This window comes from Monodelphis domestica, chromosome 6 (genome assembly GCF_027887165.1).
Source record: "Monodelphis domestica isolate mMonDom1 chromosome 6, mMonDom1.pri, whole genome shotgun sequence".
Lineage (NCBI taxonomy): Eukaryota > Metazoa > Chordata > Mammalia > Didelphimorphia > Didelphidae > Monodelphis > Monodelphis domestica.
The window spans coordinates 137,740,135-137,762,613 of NC_077232.1; the positions used below are offsets into that span (position 1 = coordinate 137,740,135).

Sequence of the window (22,479 nt, forward strand, 5' to 3'; positions counted from 1 at the left end):
ACAGCTACTGTTGATAAATATTGTTTTGTTCTTTGTACTTGTATGCCAGGACCTAGCACAGTGCCTGTCATAAAGTAGGCATTTAAGTATGTGTTTGATTTGAAAGGAGGAGGAAGAATCCTTTTTGAATTAGAACAGATACACTGAGCTGTCTATCTGAAAACAGAAGATATTTTCTTACTTTTTTTGTTTCTCTTACATTTCACTACACATGGTAACATTTTTAGGAAGGCAACAGGGAAATTAAGCAACAAATGATCACTCTTAAAGCATGTAGTAACTTTTAAAGGAGAATGAGAAGACAAAATATGAATGTAGCATGAAAAAATGTTAAACTTAATCGCTGAATACCATTCTTTGAAGAAAAACGTTCCTCTATTAGAGCATCTTTTCTTCTCTCCCTCAAAATCCCATTTCTTCCCAAAGGTTTTTCTGGTTAAGAAAGAGTTCCTATCCGTATAGAAACTGCCACAGAGTGCTGGAAAACACAAGTCCAAGAGGCACAGACAGGAATAAAGAGTAAAGCATTTGGAAAAAGCAGTATTGTGTTCATTGAGGACACCTCTTTTGGTAGGAGGGCCCCATCTAGTCCTTAGTCACCAGTGACATTAAAGCCCTTGAGATTATTGTTCAACAAGAACACTATTTCTGCCCAGTAACCATAATGGTTAAGTCACACACAGGCTGGCTGTTCAGACAGAAATACTAGAGATTGTTCGAACAGCTTTATTTTTGTCTGTTTTTAAAAGAAGCTACCATCAAATCCCTTCAAACATCATTCACTAGCAAAAAGCAAAAACGGGGCTGCCTGGAACGCCCAGCCAGGCTTCCCCCTCAGCCCCCCTTCTATGGTGAGTCTTTGTTCAGCCTCAGGTCACATTCTAACTCAAGCACTTAATGTTGATTAAAGGGAGGAGCCAGTGCTGCCCCTGGGGAGCAGGGACACGAAGTAAGAGGCAGTGAAAGTCTGGGCTTCCATCTCAGCCCTTCCAAGCACAGTGGAAGGAGGACTCTGACCAGTAGGTGAGAGCAGTGAAGCCCCTGAAGCCTGGGTTTGCTGGCAGCTCAGATCTGGGTCTGTCAGGCACTGGATGGAGCAAGGGCTGCAGGGTGCTCCAGGCTCCCCTCAGTGAATGGGCTGACAGCCGCCAAGAAGAAGGTGTGGGGAAAGCAGTCGGCGTGGGGATAGAGCAAGCGCACCAGGGAGTGAATCTGCCTACCGGGTGACAGTCTCCTCAGGACCTGCTGCTCCCACAGTTCGGATGAGCTACTGGCAATTGGCAGTTGGGCGAGAAGCCTTCAGGAGTCAGAAAGGCATCGGCGGCAAAGGCAGGAAGACATAGAGCATCCCTCTCCATCCATCAGGGATTCCCAGCCATGGATAGCCAAGACAATGAGACTCTGCTGCTCCCACCTTCCCCAGAGCTGGATAACTACACCCAGGGGACCAACATCAGCAGCTTCAGCCCAAACCCTGGCCTGAACTTCAGTCCCAGTATCTTTGCTGACCCCAGCCTCAGCCCCAATTTTAGCTCTAGCATTATCCCTGACCCCAGCCTCAGCCCCAATTTTAGCTCTAGCATTATCCCTGACCCCAGCCTCAGCCCCAATTTTAGCACTAGCATTATCCCCGACTCCAGCCTCAGCCCCAATTTTAGCGCTAGCATTATCCCTGACCCTAGCCCCAGCCTCATTCCTACCCCTAGTCTTATCCCTACTTCCAGCCTTAGCCCCAGTCTCAGCTCCAGCCTGAATCCTACCCCCTTCACCTGGGAGTCAAAGATCAGCAATAGCCCACAAAATTCTGCTCACATCCCACAGGGCTGGGGTCCCCAAGACAACCCATTCTGGGACACCCCTTTGAACCACGGACTGAATGTGTTTGTGGGAGTGGCACTGTGCATTACCATGTTGGGTTTGGGCTGCACTGTGGACGTGAATCACATAGGAGCTCACATCCGCAGGCCCATCGGGGTACTGCTGGCACTCATCTGCCAGTTTGTCTTCATGCCCCTGCTGGCCTTTCTCCTGGCCCTCATCTTCTCTCTGAATGAAGTAGAGGCTGTAGCAGTATTATTATGCGGCTGTTGTCCAGGTGGAAACCTTTCCAATCTTATGTCTCTGCTGGTGAATGGCGACATGAACCTCAGGTATGAGCTTCAGTTATCCCTACTGTAGACAACTTCTCCAATCCAATTACCTACCCAATAAGCTGAGAAATAAAGGGGGTTGTAAAAAAAAGAACAGAATGGATGAGCAAAAAGTAGAGAAAGCCTTTCATGTGAGAGCCTTCCAAATGAAGGAAAACACTAATGGATATATAGGGGGAAAAGGGTTGTGGTTGTGTAGGTGAGAGTAGGAGAGAGATCCTCCAGCCCTTCAATGAGCTTAAAAGCTGGAATTACTTTTGCACTTCAGGGATGTCAGGAATGTTTTAGTTTCTTTGGGCAGCTGAACCATACAGAATATCTGTTGAATTCAACTCATTCATTCATTCATTTATTTATTTATTTATTCGGGTAGTACTAGTAGGGAAAACTAAAAAATAAAGAAAAATCTAATAACTAGAGATCAGTGCCCTTCTAATTAACTAGCTCCAACCCAGAACAATGGAATTCTTTTGGACCAATAAAGAAGGGAGACAGCAGTGGAACATAACTCTTAACCTCTCTTTTACCCAGTTTCCTTAGGAGGGAGGTTCCAATGTCCTCTTTTATCACTCATTGATTTCTCCCAGTAGCTCTTCTCAGACGCTTAGGGACCCCTCCCCAGCCCTGGAGCTGTGTGAGTCAGATTCCCTTTCTTTCTTACCCTTCTGTATAAAGGCTGGCTCATGGGTCAGTGCTAACAGATACTTATTGTGTTCACTTCCATCTCTACAGTATTATCATGACTATCTCTTCCACCCTTCTGGCCTTACTGCTGATGCCCTTGTGCCTATGGATCTATAGCCGAGCCTGGATCAATACAACTCTGGTACAGTTATTACCACTGGGAGCAGTGACCTTGACCCTCTGCAGCACCCTGATTCCTATTGGTATAGGTGTTTTCATTCGCTACAAATATACAAGAGTTGCTGACTATGTCCTTAAGGTACAGTCCTAATTATGTTCCCAATGGCCCTGAATTTTGGGGAGAATCTCCTTCATAGGCTCCAAGGAACTAAGATTTCATGTTTATAGCAAAAGACCACCTCCACCTCAAAGTATTGATGGAGGCTTCCTAGAATTATCACTATAGAAAAAGCTTTTCTGAAAAGACTATTACAAGGCATGAGTAAAAGGAGCAAAAATGAAATAGCTGAATAAAAATAGGAAAATGCAGTGGACAGCAAAAAAATTTTCCTCTAAGAATCAGAGCTGATCAAATAATCCATCAAAATAGGATTTGTATGAATCTTTAGGAACAATTTGCTATGTTTTGTAAAACTCACAAAAATTGCCTTGAAGAATACCATTTAAACAGCTTATTGAAAAAAATCAAATCAGTCTCATCATTTTTCAGTATGTAAAATATTTAATACTTTAAAAAACAAACCTAGACATTAACATAAAAGGAACAGAAATAATGACTTAGCAAATGGATCATAAACAAACACAAAATATGGATGTGTGAACATAAAGTTATATTCTTAAAATGAATCTTGTGCCAAAAATGTGGCTATTCCTTTTCAGCCAAATATAATCTTGCATTATTTTTGGTTGTTATTGTAGTTAAAGTTTCCTAATACCTTAGGAAATGGAAGAAAATGTAAGGATTCCAAAATGTATTCCTGCAACAACATCCAAAAAAAACGACCCAAAAAGACATAATTAACTGTAAATAATAATCAGCAATGGTAGGATCTTACTTTTCTTGTGGGAGAGCTACTCAACCAGCTCTTTAAATAAACAATGTTTTCTCTACCAATATTTAGTCAAATCAACAAAAATAGACAAAACATTTAATCAAAATACAAGGTAAAATATCTTGACTTAAAGCAACTGAATAGAAAACTATGATAGTTTTAATTATGTGACATTTGAGAATATTAATTTGTTTTGCTTTATCAGTTAGCAACATCCTTGTTTCCTAATGTTATATTATTATATAGAATGCTTAAATTTATTAATAGCAAAAATAATTATGTCATATCTTGGCACATATACTCAACTTGAAAGTCTTAATGAAAAAATAAATATATGGCCTTAAAATACATTTTACATTTAATTTTTAAAAAGCATTCAAAGGTTAAGTTTCCTCCAAGACAATTGACAAAAGTCAATCAAATATGCATGTTCAAAAGAGAATCATTTTAACCACTTATGTAAAAATAAATGAATTATTTCAGATGAAAATGAAGATGGTGATACATATAGCATAGTGGAAAGAGTGCTACTAGACTTAGAAGTCCAGAGACATGGGTTTGAATCTCACTAGATACATTTAGTAGCTAGCTTTTTGACAACCTCTTAATTTCTCAGAGCCCCAGTTTTCTCTTCTCTAAAAGAGGGGTAATACTTTCACTACCTACACCTTAGAGGATTGCTCTGAGGAAATAATTCTCAAACCTTATAGTCACTTTGCCTTGACTGACTTGGCCTCCCCTCTAAGTTCTGTCACAAAGGAACCTTACTAGGAAGCTCTCTTTGGAGAGTTTTTGCTTTAGAGGGCTTTGGAATTTGCAAATTCCAAAAATGCTCAGTAAATGTGAGTGGGTTTTGGGGCCACTAGATCTGTACTTTCATTCCAGTAAGAGAATGGCAGTAGGGTGGCTCCCTCCACCAGGTCAGTGAGAGGTACCTCCAGGGCTTCCTGCACAGAGGCCAGCTCTTGATCCACTATTTTCTTAAATGTGTTATTTTAGGGAAATGCAGTGTCACAATATTTAATATTATCAGACCTATTCAACTTTTATATGAGCATCAAATATCGAGTAATAATTCAAAGGATTAAAGCTGAAAGACAAAGGCAAACTACACTTCAATATTTCAAACTGAAGAAAAGTGATTTCCTTTGTCCTGATTTTCCACCTGTACTGACAATTCACATAGAACAATGTTTTTCATATTTGCTAAGCAATAAGGATTTGATTGTTTAGTTTTTATCCATTTCTTGTTTGAATGTATGTTAAACATACTCTTAGAATTCTCCAATGTTGAGATATAACTCAAAAGTTACTAGCTAAAATATATTTTAAATTACAATTGCCGGATACAGCATCAAAGGTATCGCCTGAAATCTTATAATTTGTAAAACAATCTGTTGCAAAATGATCTCCCCCACCCCCACTCCCACCATGCAGTCAGTCTTACTTGAATGAGTTAAAAGTATCTGGCAAGATACCAAGATGACACAGTGTTCCGTAACATAGAAAAACATATTTAGTGCCAGCTGCAAAGTAAAAACAAGGTACCTGTTATGATGATGACAAAGGATTATAGGAAACTGTTTTAAAATCTAACAGATGGGTAAAAACAAACAGAATCCAGAAAATTCTATTGGTAAAAGAAATCCATTCACATTCTATATTAGCATGTTTACATTCCTGTCATCACAAAACCTAAGAGATGTCATCTTTCAATATTATAAAAAATCATTTGGAATGGGAAATACAAACTTAACTGTTCAAAATATTGTCTGTTAAAAGGCATTTTAATATTTCATTGATTTAATCTCAGATATGAGACTAGTTTCCATGTAGAAAGTATTGAGGAAATTTTGTCATATTTTGCATTGATAAGACCACATCTCTCATGCTGTGTTCAATTCTGTGTGCTACATTTTAAGATGAACTAGGAAACAATAGAAGAGGTGGTGTAGGATATGGAAACTGTTATATGAAGACAAGTAGGGATGCTTAGCCTTGAGAAGGCAAGATGACAGATCTTTGCATATTTGAAGGCAGCTATTTGGAAGATGGGTGTTTTGCCACAAAGGGCACAACAAAAACTAACTGGTGGAGACTACAGGAGGGAAAATTCAGTTCAACATAAAGGAAGAATTTACTGAACACATCTTTGTCAAATAACAGAGCAAACTGATTTGGATGAGTCTGACAACAGCTGGCAATTCCAGAGAACCTTAAAGTTTGCCAAGCAGTTTACAAGTCTGTGGGTCAAGTATTACCACTCCTATTTTACAGATGAGGAAGCAACTTCAGAAAAGTCAGGTGATTACCCAGGATCACAAAGCTAATAAATATCAGAAGCAGATCTGAATCTTGGTTTTCCTTACCATAAGTCCAACACTATTTGCTATATATGCTGATGCCTATAACTAGTTTATTGAATTTTTCTTGCATTTTATTTGATTTTTTAAAAATTACTTCTCTATTTTCTATTCCTAGGTTTCCCTGTGGTCTCTGTTAGTGACTCTGGTGGTTCTTTTCATTATGACTGGCACTATGTTAGGACCTGAACTGTTGGCAAGTATCCCTGCAACTGTTTATGTTGTAGCAATTTTTATGCCTTTGGCTGGATATGCATCAGGATATGGTTTAGCTACCTTATTCCATCTTCCATCCAACTGTAAGAGGACTGTCTCTCTGGAAACAGGTAGTCAGAATGTACAACTCTGCACAGCTATTCTAAAACTAACCTTTCCTCCACAGCCCATAGGAAATATGTACATGTTTCCCTTGCTTTATGCCCTTTTCCAGTCTGCAGAAGCAGGGATTTTTGTATTAGTATATAAGATGTATGGAAGGGAAACTGTACATAAGCAAGATTCTTTGGATGAAGATGATACAGATATTTCTTATAAAAAACTGAAGGAAGAGGAAATGGCAGATACTTCTTATGGCTCAGTTAAAGTAGATGAACGTAATGCAATAATGATGGAACCCACACAGACCTCACTGTAGAGTAAATTTAATGTATAGCAACTTATAGAAGCTCCTACCCTTACCTCCTATTATGGTCTGTGGTAGGCTTAAGCAGTATTAAATGGCTCCATTATAGCAGGATTCTTCTACATATAACCATAATATCCTTTCCATTGTAAGATGACCATGGCTTCACTAGTGTGGCCATAAATGTTTCCTCAAATCTTAAATTTTAACCTTTAGGGCTTAATTCATATTCAGTGTCATAGCCTGTATATCAGATTGCCAACATAGACTTGAAATGAAGTAAATATCTGTTCAGATTTTTGCTGTTGCCAGTTTATTCTTTTTAAATGGGGAAGCTATTAGAAATCAGGACCTCTCAAACATAAAATGTTGGTGCCTTGTGAGTAAAAACAAGCTATGTTTGTAAAAACATAACTGAATTTCATGTACTCATTGTAAAAAAAAGTAGGATTTATCTTGTACTCCCAGTTAAGTTCAGTGGATTAAATACGGTATAACAATGTATATTCTGTTAAACATACATCATCAAGTTAGAAAAAAATCAGTAAAAATATTAAAATGTCTATTATTACTTGAACTGATATTATGCCTTGGTATTAAAAAACTAATTATTTAAGATTTCTACAACTCCTCCATTCCATAAGTGAAGTAGTTCCTAAACTAACTAAAACAAATCTTTGAGTCAGTCAAGCTTGGATAAAATATCTTGCATTAATTATAAAATTCTCAATTAGAATGAATAAAAGGCCTGCCACCGAGGAAAACCCAAATGGTCAATAGGTGGGACAGAGAGGAAGAGAAATGGGCCTCAGCAAAAAAAAAAAAGGCCCAATCAGGGTTTCCTTAAATTCATCTTCCTTGCAGACACCTCCATCTCAAGGGCTACCCTCCCCCTTCCCACCCCCAAAATAGGGACTCAATAGGAACTACCGCCTCGCAATAACAACCAAACTCGGTGCCCATACCAGGGACGCTGGGGAGGTTCTTGCGACTTTTTCCCTCCAGTTCTCTATCTGGGCAACCCCAAACTAGTGTAATTGACAAGGCTGCAGCCACCTAGACCTGGCAGACTGGGAAGTAATTCCTTTAGCTGCCACACCGGGCCTACTTATGCCCTGGGTTCTCGCCCTGGTCTCTTTTGGTCTATATCTAATCCACATCTAGAGGTCTATACAATCCAATCAATTACCCTGCTCCAGCCCCACCCTGGGTCTCCCAGGGGGTGGATGGCGAGAAGGCCAGGACTTCCTCACCCTGAAGTGTTTAATTGGGTCACAGGCCTTGGGGAGACCATCCAGACCAGGCCCCAAGCTGGGCCCGCTAATGAGGAGTGGGCGGGCCGCCCCCGCAGGGCTGGGTATTTAGCCTTCTGTAGATGGCCAGGACCCGGCTGCGCACATGGCGGCCCTGGGAGACGAAGGACTGGACGGCTACATGTACCCGCCCTACAGTCCCTACACCTACCCCTACGCGCCCGGCCCCAAGGGCAAAGGCTCAGGGGGCGGCGGGGGCGGCTGGCGGCCCCGGTCCGGGGCGGTGGGAGCGGCGGGTTTCTCCGGCTACGGGCAGCTGACAGCGGCCGAGTACTTCGACAGCTACCAGCGCGCACAGCTCATGGCCATCCTGTCCCAGGTGAACCCGGGCCTCGTACCGAGACTCCGCAAGGCCAACACCCGCGACGTGGGCGTGCAGGTGAACCCACGCCAGGACGCCTCAGTGCAGTGCTCCCTCGGCCGCCGCACCCTGCTCCGCCGGAGCCGGGAGTCAGGGGGCATCGCGCTGCCAACGGCTGCATCCCCGCCGCCTAGGCCCTTCTCGCAGGGCAGTCTGGCAGCTGGGCCCCCGCGGCCCACGCGTTTCCTGCGCACCGTCGCCGTCTACTCCCCCGTGGCCTCACGACGCCTAGCCACCTTCTTGGAGGAGGCCGAGGCCGAGGCCGAGGTCGAGGCGGGAGGCCGTGCGGAGGTCAGCGTCGGGCACGAGGTGCGGCCTCCCGCCAGGGAGGAGGCGGAGGCGGAGGCGGAGGCGACGCAGCCGACGCCCGAGGCCGAGAGCCGGGAAGGCGAGGCCGACGTGCTGAGGCATGAGTCCCAGGAGGGCGATGGAGGTCGGGCCCAGGCCACAGTGCAGGCCACTTGGGAGGATCAGCAAGCCCGGCCTGACGGCCTGAAGAACAGCGAGGCTGTGAAGGAGCCCGAGAAAGAGCAAGAGGAGGCGGCTGAGGCCCCGCAGCCGCAGAGCCCGGAGCAGAGCAAGACGCGGCTTCGCTTCCAGGTGAGGGCGAGGGGCGGGAGAGGCGGGATGGTGATAGGCCACACCCACCTCCCTATAGCCTTTTCTTTCTACCAGCGTGTTTCTTAGGCGCCTTTTGAGAATAAAGTGTTTAGATTAGGTCGAGTGAAAACCCATAAATAACCGGCTCCTGACCCCCAGAGCGAGGTTGACCTGCCCTTTCATCTCCAAGGAAGCAAGAGAACACAAGTAGAAGAGCCAGTCCTCAGCATCCTTTCCCAAGAAGCCTGCCAGCCGGAAGATGCGGCTGCCTCAGTCACCCTGAGCGCGCCTTTGGTTCAGAACCCGATATTCTGTAACATACTGGCTGCAGTGAGTCAGCACAGAGAGCTTTCTTACTGGAACAGGAGCCTTTTGGTTGCAGACTGGAAAAAAAAGGTTTAGCCTGGGGCTAGTTTTCTTCTCTTCCTAAATATGATCAGGGATACTATATACTTTATTTTCAGTTGGAGTATGCGTGTGTAGGGGGAGAAAAGGGGGGACGACGACACAAAAACCACAGTAAGCACAATAGAAGGAAGAGTTTTTTTGACTTTGTTTCTTTTCTCTCTCCTCCCCTTCCTCCCTTCTGTAATGTATTAATGGTAATGTCATGGAAAGCATATCAGGTGTTAGGTGGCACTAAGGAACTAGCATCGAATTCCTTCTAATTTAGCTTTTAGAAAATATCTACCTTTAGCAGACCTCTCTCTCCCTTGGATTCAAACTGTGAAGGTGAAATCATTATACAGAATTTGATTTTGTTCTCCGAAATTTGAGGTGTGGGGTCTAAACAGCTTTTGATTGCCAGAGCTGCTAGTTCCGGCAGTTACTATAGCTTTGGGCAACCTCCTGCTAGCCCTTGCAGGAGAGTTGTAGTGATTGGCAGAGAGAAACTAGCACAGGGGAAGTAGGAAGAAATCGGTAAAGGGTAAGGAGGATGCTGTTGTGGAGTAGAATGAGGTTCTGATGCACTCTTCCGCCTAGTGAAGACCAAAAAACTCCCACTTAGATCTACTTCCCCCTTCAAAGGGGAGGAAAGAGACTGTATAAGAGGAAAACGATGTTGGAGAAAAAGTTAAGGCAATGCCAAGAGCCTTGATCTGAGTCAAGTGACATGTTCTGGGCTTGGCTCTCCCCATAATGACTAGTTTTATGATCTTAGCCATTTGAATTTTATTGAATCTTTAGTACATTGAGCAAATATCAAGAGTAATTTGTTTTAGCCACTCTTGTGGGTTATCTTTGCTGCTACTTCCTGGGGGAAATAAGGGATTCTTCTTTACTCATAGTCTTTGGGAAAGGTGGAATGGTTAGTTGTTGAGAATGTTGTGGAGGCAATTTTGATTCAGGTACTGCTGGCCTAGATTTCCTTTGAGGTTCTTGGATGTGGAATTCCAAACTTTATACACAGGAGAGTATCTTTTAACATACCCTTCCCCCCCCTCCATTGGCTTATGTAAGGGCTTCCTTTCTTTTCCTAAAAATCCCAAGCTGCAGAAAATCTTGGCTTTTGAGCTTCCTCTTTGGCTCATAAGGGTAAATAAAGATGCCATTTGGCATCTGCCACCTTGCCTTTCAGGCCAGCTCACTCTTGTCTACCTAGAGCCTCTAGACTTACTTTGTTTTGCTTGGCTAATTAGTGATTTGTTCATTAGTATGTTATAGGAAGTGGATCTGTAGAAATAGTTCATGTTCTCCTTTCCTTTGGTTTCTAAAAGTTAATTGATCTTCTAGGCTCTGAGTATTACAAAAGTTAATCTTGGCTTCCATCATCATGTCTGAGGGAAGATATGGCTATTATGTCTCACTTGCACAATATTGTTCTTTAGTTCTTAGAGCAAAAATATGGCTATTATCACTGCAAAGACTGCAACATTCGATGGGAAAGTGCCTATGTGTGGTGTGTGCAGGGTACCAACAAGGTAAGAAATATGATGTAACTGGTATTATCCTCTTACCTTAAAGTGTCAAAGGGAGGAACACATTTAACTTAAAACCTCTCATGTATCAGGTCTACTTCAAGCAGTTTTGTAGAACTTGTCAGAAGTCTTACAACCCATACCGAGTGGAGGATATCACCTGCCAGGTAAACCGTCTTTCCTTACTTTGGGGCTTTTAAGTAGGGGAGGGAGCAGATGTGATTTGGGTTGATTTTTCTTAGTGTACTTTATTCCCAAAGAAGCTAATTTTGACATCTGTTTTAGATATAGTTATGGAATCACAAGATTATAATAGGAAGAGTACTGAATTAGAAGGCATGGAGGACCTGCATCCTCACTATTGGTAGTAACTTGGTCAGGAAAAGGCTGACTATCTGAGGATGTTATAGAAAGGAAAGATGGCCTCCAAGGTCCTTTCTACAGCCTAGATTCTGTGGTTATGAGGCTAGTTTCCATGCGGCATTCCTGTCACTGAGACATGCATTCCTCTGGTTCAGTCTGTCATATAGCATTCTCTTGAATTTTTTTCCAGAGTTGTAAACAGACAAGATGCTCCTGTCCAGTGAAACTTCGCCACGTGGATCCCAAAAGACCTCATCGGCAGGATTTGTGCGGGAGATGCAAAGGCAAACGCCTCTCCTGTGATAGCACCTTCAGCTTCAAATACATCATTTAAGAGAATGAATATGTAAAGAGTACAGCTGTAATTTCTGCAAACAGATGAGCTTTTTTTGCCTACCACCTTTCTTTGAATTAGGCTAATCAAAACAGGATTACTTGATAGAGCCTTTAAATAAAGGTATTGCAAAACAGTCTATACATTATTAAAATCTTACCTTTGTTTTTCTTTCAAAATTTTCCATCCTAGAAAATAAAAATTTAATTGGGAGGGGAAAAATTTATTTTCTTGAGCTACTGTGATTCCAGAAATTTTCAGCTTTTGCCATAAATCAACAGCAATAGTCACTTGAAGACCCTCCTAGAGATGAGGAAAATGTAGATCTAAAAGAAAAAAAAAGCTGGTTTTTCTTCCAAGTTTCTTCTGTTGTGTATGGAAACATGACAGAAATGTAGGCATCTAAAGCCAGTTGGCTATGGTTAATAAGATTCAAACTATATTCCACTGGAATTGAAGACAAATAGAGAAAAAAATAATCCTTGATGTTCAGTGTGATCTTATTAGCTACTTTGAAGCAAATTAAAATGTTCATTTTTAAATTTCCTATCTTGCTAGCTTGTCTTCAAGCGAAGTGAAATTTAAACTTGCATATAATTGAGAATTCTAGTATACTCCATTTTTAAATATGGCTCATGTGAAGTAATTAAAATTGAATATAGAAAATCAAAATAGAAAAGACTTTAATCTTTAATTAGTGGGTGATATTATTATAAAAGGATTCTTTGCTCTACAAAAATCAGTTGTAAATTTCACAGTAGAACTTGATTAGTTGAATAAAGAAACTAGAGGGAAGAAAGGTTGGAGGAGCCAGATTTTAGTTTGATGCCAAAGTCCAATTTCTTCTTTTCATCCTCGGGCTCCTTTATATCTTTTTCATGTGCTAATTAAAACTATGAAGCTAGAGCTAGCTATTGGAGTTAAAAAAACAAAACTATGCATCTGTGAAGCAGTGCTGGAAAAAACCAAACAAATCCTTTCAAATGAAGCTTGAGGTGATCCTATGTCTTTTATTCTTTCAAAGGGGACTTAATGTAATGAGATCAAACTTTGTATCTGCTGTCTTCCTTACTTCAGATACATTCCCCTTCAATTTACAAGACTAGAATGGCACATAATCCCACCATGGCCAGATATCGACTTTTGTAATGCATCTGGGCCTAGATTATTTCATAAAATCTGACACTGGCAATCTGTTACAAATAGCACATGAGGACAATGACTTCTGTATGCTTATTTATACATGAACCGATTTTTATTGTAGAGTAGAACTGAGACATGGATGGGAAGTCTATTCTGTTTGTTTCCTTTTTAACCTAAAAATCATAGCTGCTAATTCTGCAAGAACTGATTAAAGAGCTCTTTTGAGTAGAAAACTAAAGTCCAAAGGTAGCTAATTTGTTTCTAAACAATTACTGTAACAGAAGGCAGAAGTTACAAAGTAATAACATTTTTACTTTAAATATAACCCTCAAGGCTGATTCACTTATTCAGAAATAACTAGAAATATTTACTCAGAATCCTTAGTTCCCAAGATTTTTAGACCTGAGTTCATAATAAAAGGGTTGAAAGTCAATGTCTAATCCATCCTTATTGCTGCCAGAATGACCACCTGAGCATGTCTCAAATCTCCAGTGGTCCTCTCTTCTCTGGGTAAAGTTCACACTCTTAAGTCCCTCCCAGCTTGGTGTCTTCCTGCCTTTTGAGGCATATGCTGGAGTTAAATTGGACACCTCTGCTCTCAGGCCTACAAAAGGGCTGGCCCCCATGTTTCTACATTGCCAATGTCGGCTATTCAGTCCTGTTCTTAGCTTATTTAATGCTCTCAAGTCCTTTAAAGCCCAACTCCAAAGAGAACCTCCTGAAAAGTCTTTCCTAACAATACGTGTGGCCTCACAGGGTTCAGGGGGTGGGAAAACAATTTAATAAAATGACCTCTTCAAAATGACTTAATTCAAATGCGCAAAATCAGTATTTTGGTGAAGATGAGGAAAGCATTTGGGCAGTTTAAACCAGAAAATAGAATGCCAAATGATAGTTTGAACAAGAGTAAATGAAGGCTGTTTTTGGATTAAAATAGCAAGCTTTTTGTAATGGGTTACAGAACCTGACACATAATAGGTGCTTAGTAAACATCTTAATTTAACTGATAACCAAAGGGAAAACCTGAAAGGAGAATCTGGGAAGCAAATCCTTATCCGAGACTGAATAGCAGACCTTTCTTTGTATGAGGAAAACCTACCACTGGCTAATGTGGACAAGTGATTTAAAGAATTTGACAATAAACTTGCAGAACAGGGGATGACTAATCTTGGCAGAGGGAGTGTTCTACAACCCACATCATCCCAGGTTACTGACAGTGAGGTCCACGATTTGATTTAGGATTTTGATTCTTCAGTCATTTCACTGCTCCTTAGTATTCTAGAGGCGAAGGAGGAAGAAAATGAGAAGAAACAAGCTCACTCAATTTAAATACTGATGTTATAGTAACTTTTTTATGCTGTAGCAATTCAGAATTTATATGGAACCTAAGTGCTTTATCAGCCACCTTGTGGCACAGATGGTGTTATCCTTATTTTACACTTGAAGTAATGCTTTCATTGGAGAAGACAACAGAGTATTTTTATAAAATATTTGAATGTTAACAATTGGTATCTAATTGGCATAAAACATGTATGCAAGGTACAGGCACCCAAAGCTCATAATTAAATCTTTAAGTTACTTAGCCATTTGCTTTGAATGTGGTTAAGACAAAACTAGTAATCATTTTCTTCTAGAAGTTTGAATGTTGCATCCTAAGGCAACAGGATTAAGAAATAAGTTTAGAGAAGACAGAAACTGGACATGAAAATATCTTAGTGCCACCAAAGTCCCTGGAGGTTCTTGTTTTGCTGCAAAGAAATGAACTTTCATAACGACTTCCTAAATGACCTAGCAAAGGCAACCTCATATAGGCAGGAAACATTTTGACAACTTGTTCCAAGTGATTTCGTTTTTTAGGTGAAAAGTAATTTCCCAGTTGCCAATTACCTTTCTTGGACAGAATCTACAACATAATTCAATGTCATTTTATAGTTTTGACCTGATATATCCTGACATTTAGGAATTCCAGCTTAATGGGATAAAATTAATTCACTTTAAAATATTTTCTTAAATGTTGTGAATAACCGATTCTTTTACAAAGCCAACGAGTTTCTATTCTTCAACACCTTTATCTTTGATCTTTAATTTTTCTACAGAATTGGAAGCATCATATGAAGATTCAGATAATCAATTTTGTTTTTTTCTCACACTACATTTTGTACTGTCTCTCTCAACATAGTCTTCAGCCATTTCTGAAGAATCTTGGCAGTTAGTATTAGAGCTTGGCCTTACCTATCTTCATACTTTTGTGTATAAGTCTCATGCACATGTCACACCTCTCCCTACTGACAATAAGGAATTAGTCTTGCCTTTGCTCTGTGTCAAATGTGGGCCATCGAAGATCAAAAACAGATGATCAAAGTATAGGACCATTTTCCAGTCCTCTTCCAGCCACTAGTGTTTGGTATTACTATTGAAGGCAGCAATGGTCCTTGGCCTATTTCAGATTATTCTTTTAATCTACTTAAATTTTTCACAAAATTGACATTCCCAAAAGAATATTGCTAACAGAAGGAATGAGATCACTGAGGGAGAGAGCTTTTTTCCTAGGTATACATGCTAGTAGTTGAATCCAATTAAATTCAACAAACATTTAATTGTCCTAATTTCTATTTGGTCCAGAAATGGGATATAATCACAAAGAAGAAATTTATCTTAAAGTAGAGGCCTGACACTGTGGTGATATTTTAGGTCATTTAGGCTTTGGCTTAAATACATTGATCTTTGTTATAAATACCTTGGAATTATTTTTTGAACAGACCAGGTTGTTGATGGTTTTTATTCCCAAACTATCAATTTTTATGTAAATAAATCATAATAGGTTCTTAAATATGCATTTCATAGGAAGTAATTAGTAATTTGTTATATTTATAACAATAATATTGTTACATTGTATAGGTAATGTGCTACCTAAGTTTTCTCAAAGAAACTAAAGATAATTCAGTGTCAATATAGGGCTTCAAAGAATCCTTTGTTACAACTTTTGAAAAATAAACTGATTTTAAATTAAACTTTGAAAATATTTTGTTCCATATTCATTATATATTTTTGGGTCTGTAGTGAGACATAAGAAACCATTTTATGATCTTTTAAATTAAAAATGATACATAAGAGGAATTAAGTTAGGTAAATCTAAAAATTCTAAATATTTGACATGAAAATTATTTAATCCCCGACTTTCAAAATAACACACCCACCAAGTAGGATAGAATGTTTTTATTTGAACAAAAAAAAAGGCAGGGGAGGGGTTCAAAGGAGGAGAGAAAATAGGAAATGGTAAGAGATGATGTAAATAAAAGTGTGTAACGCACCACTAAATAAAACTACCTAACCTCAGTAAATAGTTATTAAATAATTAAAAGAACACCATCTACAGTACCAAGAAGCCATCAAAATAATTCAGTTTTATCAGGGTCAAAAAAAAAATACAGTGATTATGAATGTGCCATGACTAGTTATAGAACTTTAAAGGTAACATAAGTACTGTCAGCAGTCCAACAGCGTGCACAGTGCCTTCAATTAATGCATTTCAGCATAATTACATTTCTGGTGGGGTCCTCTTCCCCAAGAAAAGGCAAAGCTAAGAATTTCATTTCTACATTCTAAACTCTGGAATCACAGAGCCTGGTTTGAAAAAAAAAATCACAGTGGGTAAGAGATGCATATAAAAAATACAAGGTGTCCTTTTCAAATTAGAGGAATTGTGGGACTACATTCATTTCTTTTATAAAATGCTTAAAAAAAAAACCCAACAGGTACAATTCATATTATGCTACAGACAAAGACGTCTGTTGGAATATTTTGGTATCCATCCTCTGTGGTCCTTTAATTTGATTTTTCTTCTGCAACCCAGGCTTCCTTAGTTGTCACATGAGTCCTGAATAAACATATTGACACATTTGCACCTCTTCAGCAGACCAGAAGGATCTGCAAGTCATATATTTCTACCACCAGTGGCCACAATTTTTTCATTAGCTTTGTACACCTATTCTTGTATAACAGTGCATTGCACAAATGTACAAGAAAAATACTGGTTTTATTCTATACAGTTTCTAGAATATTTACAGGATAAAATAAGTTAACTTTTTCTAGTGAGAATTGCTGATGGGCAGCATATATCTTTAATATACATTTTAAAGTCTCTGCAGGCAGCTACTTTGGTTAGTTGTTATCAATAATTGTAACATAAGCACTGATCAGAGAACTGAGCAGCATTCCAATAAAATTAACAGATATATTATTTCTTTTAGAAATCCTGGGGAAGCCCAGTTTTAAAATATTTAATGTCCTAACATTTACACACTATGAAGAGTTAGATCTAATAAAATAAAATTTCTTCAAAAATAATTTGCAGTGCTCTTTTAGGCATGCTCTGAGATTTTATCAACAAACATCCATACTTTGAAATTGTGACTGTCACATATCCATACATCCTAACTCGCACACATATAATTCCTTATGCAGACAAAACAAAAACACCAAAAAAAGTCCACCACACACAACTGCAAATCCCCAAACATTAGGAAATCAATGGTTTTTGCAAACAAGTCTTTTTCTCTTGTTGTCTGACTGCACATTCTCCATGTAGATAATTAGGTATTGAGTGATGATTATGCTTATGATTGCTGGAAAGCCAGGAAGCCTTGCAGGTCTTCAGCTAAAATAAACCAGCCTTGATTTCAGCTTCATTCCACCTGCTTGTCATTGTTTCAGTATTAGAGACCATTATTGCAACTACTTAGAAATATTTTCTTGCTGCAGAAAATAATGTATTTCTGTGCATCGCTTTTTAGCCCTTTTCCTTTCATGTAGTTTATATAGAATTTTTTTTTAAAAAGTTACTACTGTACACAGTTATGATGTGAAGTAATGGCAGTCAGTAAGCATTTTGTTTTCCTTCAGAGCTTTTGTTTTCAAGTTCTTGATTTCTTATTTTGACAAAATTCTACATTGGTCATCAAGGTTGTGGATACTGCTGGAAAAGGTATCAATAAGTTGCAACAATTTGGGAAAGGTGCTTGAAAAAATTCTGAGGTATCCTCAGGTTTAATCTTTCATTTTCTAAATGATGAAGCTTTTCAGAATCCAGTGCTCACCAAATTCACAATAGGTCTGGCCTTTGTTAGAAGTTGGTATGATTGCACCATTCGTAAAGATTCTCTTATTTCTAGATTAAGTTCCATCAGTTTTAAGCTGGCTTCAGACATGTCCTGGTTAGAGCCTATCACTGCAAAACTGCCTGTCTGGCCCAATGTTTGATGACGGAAATATATGTGTAACAATGTTTGGACAGGATCATCTTCACAACTGCCAAATATGTCATTGGGCCAAAGACACCTGCAAATACATATTTAAATAAACATTGAAATAAAAAATAAAGCAATTAATAATTGATCATTTTTAATCAATTATAGATGTCTTTTAAAAATATCATGACATTAGGATCTTTCTTCAATATGGAAAATAAGGCTGGTGTTTTAAAAAAGGTAACATCTTAGAAAACAGTAGTGAAAATCTTTCATGTCCAAAATTACATACAGGCAGCATTAATCTATTATCATATTTAAGTGGGTTGTGGGGACCTTCCTCCCCCACCCCATCAATGTGTATAGCTAGGGGTTGGGGCAAGCTCATAAAAACTCATGTAACCCATGATAAAATGTGGTAATCCAGGATGTTACAATATGCTATCTATATCTAGAAACCCCAACTATTTTTCCTACCAGCAATTCTAAGTCTTTTCCTCTTTACCCCTTTTCAGGTTTTAAGCTGCCATTTTTCTTTTTGCTTACCAAAGACCTCATCTGAAAGACCAGTCAATTTTGCTCAGCTCCTGTCCTCTATACTATCAAAGCACAGAAAGACAGAAGAATATCATTAAATGGCCAGTAGTAAGTTATTTTAGCTTGTGTCAGGGAAGCTCATTCCCTCTCCCTCCTGGGTTGCTGACCTGTCTGTCAATATTCTTAAAATGCCAGCACAGCATATGTGAATGTCAATAAAAGAGAGGGGGCAGGTCCTTTTTGGGGCCTTTTGACAAGTGCGGGGAGAGAGAAGGGAGGTAACGGGGAAGAGGAAGGGACTGGCAGGCTATGAAACATGTGGTTGGAGAACTTAGAGTAAGAAAGAGATTTTAAAACTATGCTGATCTATCTACCTTTCCCATTAGTAAACTTTATAAAATTAATAACTGGGTAGATATATTAATTTTCACTTATTACAAGTTTACCCCTAAATTTATTTTTGAATGATTTCATATTTTACCTGAAAGTTTTGACTTGTGCTACTGCTGCCATAAACTCCTTATTTCTCAAAGTTTCAATGAGAGAATGAATGGCAGTTTCTATTGTTGCCTGTGCAGCCTCAGACACATCAATCTCTTCAATGTTCTCAGAAGCAGCTTCAGCCTCCTTAAGAAAACTTTCCAACTGGGCAAGTTCCTCGGACATATTAATGACCTAAAACAAGTAATCCTTTCATTATTTCTTCATATGAGATTTCAGTTATATAATAATAAATTTTATAGTAAAAAATTGGTTTCCTCAAACTTTTTCTTGTTTAAAAATGTCTTTCGAAGGTTATCAGTTTGAATATTAACCAAATTCTCCTAATATGGTAAATATATTTGTTCTTTCCATCACTACATAAGTGTACTATGAATAAGATACTCTTCATAAAATAGAATCATAGAGTTTTAGAGATAAAAGTTAATGATGTCTACTAAGAAGGAAGTCTTGGTGGAATGTCTTGGAAGGGTGTCCATCAGCCCAACCTACCCTTTTATAGAAAGGGAAACAGAGGGGGCAGCTGGGTAGCTCAATGGATTGAGAGTCAGACCCAGAGATGGGAGGTCCTGGTTCAAATCTGGCCTCAGACACTTCCTAGCTGTGTGACCCTGGGCAAGTCACTTAACCCCCATTGCCTAGCCCTTACTACTCTTCTGCCTTAGAACCAATACCTAGTATTGATTCTAAGATGTAAGGTAAGGGTTTAAAAAAAAAGAAAGGGAAACAGAGGCCCTGAACAATTAACTTAGCCAAAGCTACTTAAGTAACAAGTGACAGAGCCAGGATTGAGTCTACCTCATAGAAATTATTATGAAGGACAAGTTTAATATCTGGTTTAATTTGTACAGTAACTATGAGATCATATGATCATTTGCTCTCGGAACACATACACATAAGATATGAAGATATATGCAGGACAAGTATGTGCCCTACAAAGAAGTAAATGGAATGTCACTGAATCTTAATGATGGTGTGGCAAATTTTTTGCCAAAGTAAAAGAAGAAAGATAAATGACATGACTAATTATAACATATTCCAGAAGAAAACTGAAATTAGAATCATAGAACAGAACCATCTAATTCAATCAATTAACTAAGAGTCAATGCTCCTATAAATTATTTCTAATATTATAAATTGATTTTAACATGTTCATATTCTCAAATGCACTAATGGAACTACATTTGGAACAATGCACTGATAAGAAGCCATCTAAAATATGTTTGAGGCTTTATTGTATAATTTTATCTCTTGATTAATCCTAATGTACCTTATTTGTTGCTTAAGAGTTATCTACCATTACAATTGAGATATTTAGAAGCCTTGAACCTTTTTATAGGTAACTGAGTATCCTATTGAGTGTGTTTTCTTGCACATTAACATCTTTAAGTAATACATGATCAAAAATTATTTCAAGAACTGAGAAATTGTTTGTTTTAACTGACGTGTTATAACTTCACCAAGATGGTCAACTAGCAAGGCCCTTTTTAGAATTAAGATTCTTTCAACAATGATCCAATATATGAATATTTAAATGATAACATATTTTTATATGTATACATATATGTATATATTTACCTCTGCTTCATTTTTGATTGTATCTACTTGGCTAATAAGTTTACAGTAGGCTTGGAACAGAAGTAGCAATTGGAAATGTAATTTGTATAACCTTCGACACAACTCCAGTTCCTAGGAGTAAACAACATTACATTAAAATTTAGGAATTATTTTTTCTATAAACATATGACGAGACACATTTTAGCCAGCTTTCCAGCAAAGAATTTGTACATAGTTACTTGCTTACTGCAGAGAAGGAAATGTAGGAAATTTTAACAAGTTAATAGGGCATAAAGCTGATTAAAGGCAGATGAAAGATGCTTAGGGAATCTGGGTTTATAATTAATACTTAAAGGTGAACCACTGATTTAGGTTATGTACTTTATTTTTAGGTTTAAGCACATTTCCAACATAATAATAATGTTGGTCTACTACCAGGCTATATGAAAGGCACAGTGTCTGCATAACACTTAAATTCAAGAAAACAACTTATAAATAAATAGAAGTTATTTTTTTCATAGAGAAAATACATATCCCTTTGCATTTACTTACAGCTGCCTGAGAGAGTGAACAAAAACTAAATGAATTCTTACTTAGAAGTAAGAATAATCATTTCCTTCTTGTAAATGAATTTTTATTAACTCCCCCAAATTTTGTATCCTCATTAAATAAGAAAGTGATGTTAACAGGGGTCTTTTAATGATTACTAAACATTTCTTAGAAAAAGCCACTACTAGTTAGATTTAATTAGAAAATTCCATAATCACAGTAGGACCAACATTTCATGGGTTAGGGTTATGCAAAAATGAAGCACACAGTATTCTTTAGGTAGTCTATGACAAAAACATTGCTATGTCACAAATGGACAAGAGACAGATGAAGACCGGTTTGTTGTCTGACATGTTAAGTAAGTCTATAAATCAAGACAGTTCACTTACTGCTAGAATTTCCATTTGCTAAGCAAGAAGGTGAGCGGGTCACAAAAAAATACAAAGGAAGAAAGAGACCAAGAATTAGTGTAGGAAATCATTTTAACTAGGGTCACAGATGTCCCAGGAAAACTGAAAGAAATATATTTACTCCCAAAAAGAAAACAATTGAGCACTTAGAATGAAATTAGTTTTTTGCTTTGCCAAAATATAATACAATTGGATGGTTATAATAAGAAAATTTGTGTATTCTTATTTAAAAACTTAAAATATAAAATATAAAAAATATAAAAAAAGTAAACTTTTAAGAGATCACTAATAAATTTTATAACATGAAATAGTACAAGATAATATTATCATTTCTGTTTTTGAAAGTGTTTAAAAGAGAAAACCTGAAATAAAATGCCTTTAATAAAATTAAAAAAAAAAATAGTAAAACAATCAGAATTAAAATGAGATAGGGTATCTGCTTTTATCTATAGAGAATAATAATTTAAAAATTAAAATATCAATGTTTATTACGTAAATTATGCTTACCTTCTTATAAAGTACTCCAATGTAATAAAAGTAGTCTCTTAAATTATTTAAGCATTTCCATGTACATGTTTATGTTATTAAAAATTGTCAGTGAAGATAGAATTTCCTACATTTTAGGTTTCTGTCCAGTTTCTATTATTGTGTACATAGAGCATCACAACCCAACAGCCTTTTTGAATTTAAGTGAATTATTAGAGGAGTCTGGAACACTGAGCATAGCATATGTGGCATTAAGAGAAGATTTAGTTTACTAGGGTTATATCAACACAGTTCAAGAACTGACTTTACATTTTCATATTTTATATTT

General features: G+C 38.2%; 3 protein-coding genes across 17 annotated transcripts in view; 2 read left to right on the top strand and 1 right to left on the bottom strand.

Annotated features, from left to right (window-relative positions):
* Nucleotides 1-878: 878 nt before the first annotated feature.
* SLC10A4 (solute carrier family 10 member 4) lies at nucleotides 879-7,450 on the top strand. Its single transcript, XM_001372018.4, has 3 exons — nucleotides 879-2,150; nucleotides 2,883-3,093; nucleotides 6,329-7,450. The coding sequence occupies exons 1-3, from the start codon at nucleotides 1,378-1,380 to the stop codon at nucleotides 6,842-6,844; spliced, it is 1,500 nt and encodes a 499-aa protein (XP_001372055.1). The 5' UTR covers nucleotides 879-1,377; the 3' UTR covers nucleotides 6,845-7,450.
* A 746-nt stretch (nucleotides 7,451-8,196) lies between these two features.
* On the top strand, nucleotides 8,197-11,870 carry ZAR1 (zygote arrest 1). Its single transcript, XM_001371991.4, has 4 exons — nucleotides 8,197-9,106; nucleotides 10,936-11,028; nucleotides 11,118-11,192; nucleotides 11,579-11,870. Exons 1-4 carry the CDS (start codon nucleotides 8,231-8,233, stop codon nucleotides 11,720-11,722), a joined length of 1,188 nt encoding a protein of 395 aa, XP_001372028.2. The 5' UTR covers nucleotides 8,197-8,230; the 3' UTR covers nucleotides 11,723-11,870.
* A 4,196-nt stretch (nucleotides 11,871-16,066) lies between these two features.
* The window catches only part of FRYL (FRY like transcription coactivator), a 309,155-nt gene continuing 302,742 nt past the window's right edge, over nucleotides 16,067-22,479 (bottom strand). For 12 of the 15 annotated variants that reach the window (XM_007496478.3, XM_007496477.3, XM_056802595.1 and 9 more), the window contains 4 exons: nucleotides 21,645-21,662; nucleotides 20,728-20,838; nucleotides 19,130-19,323; nucleotides 16,067-18,202 (listed from right to left, as the gene is read on the bottom strand). In XM_007496478.3, the coding sequence (XP_007496540.2) occupies nucleotides 17,944-18,202; nucleotides 19,130-19,323; nucleotides 20,728-20,838; nucleotides 21,645-21,662 (582 nt within the window). In that variant the 3' untranslated portion in view covers nucleotides 16,067-17,943. The remainder of the gene's footprint in view (nucleotides 18,203-19,129; nucleotides 19,324-20,727; nucleotides 20,839-21,644; nucleotides 21,663-22,479) is intronic. The other 3 variants (XM_016423259.2, XM_056802591.1, XM_016423257.2) reach the window with 1 other exon arrangement.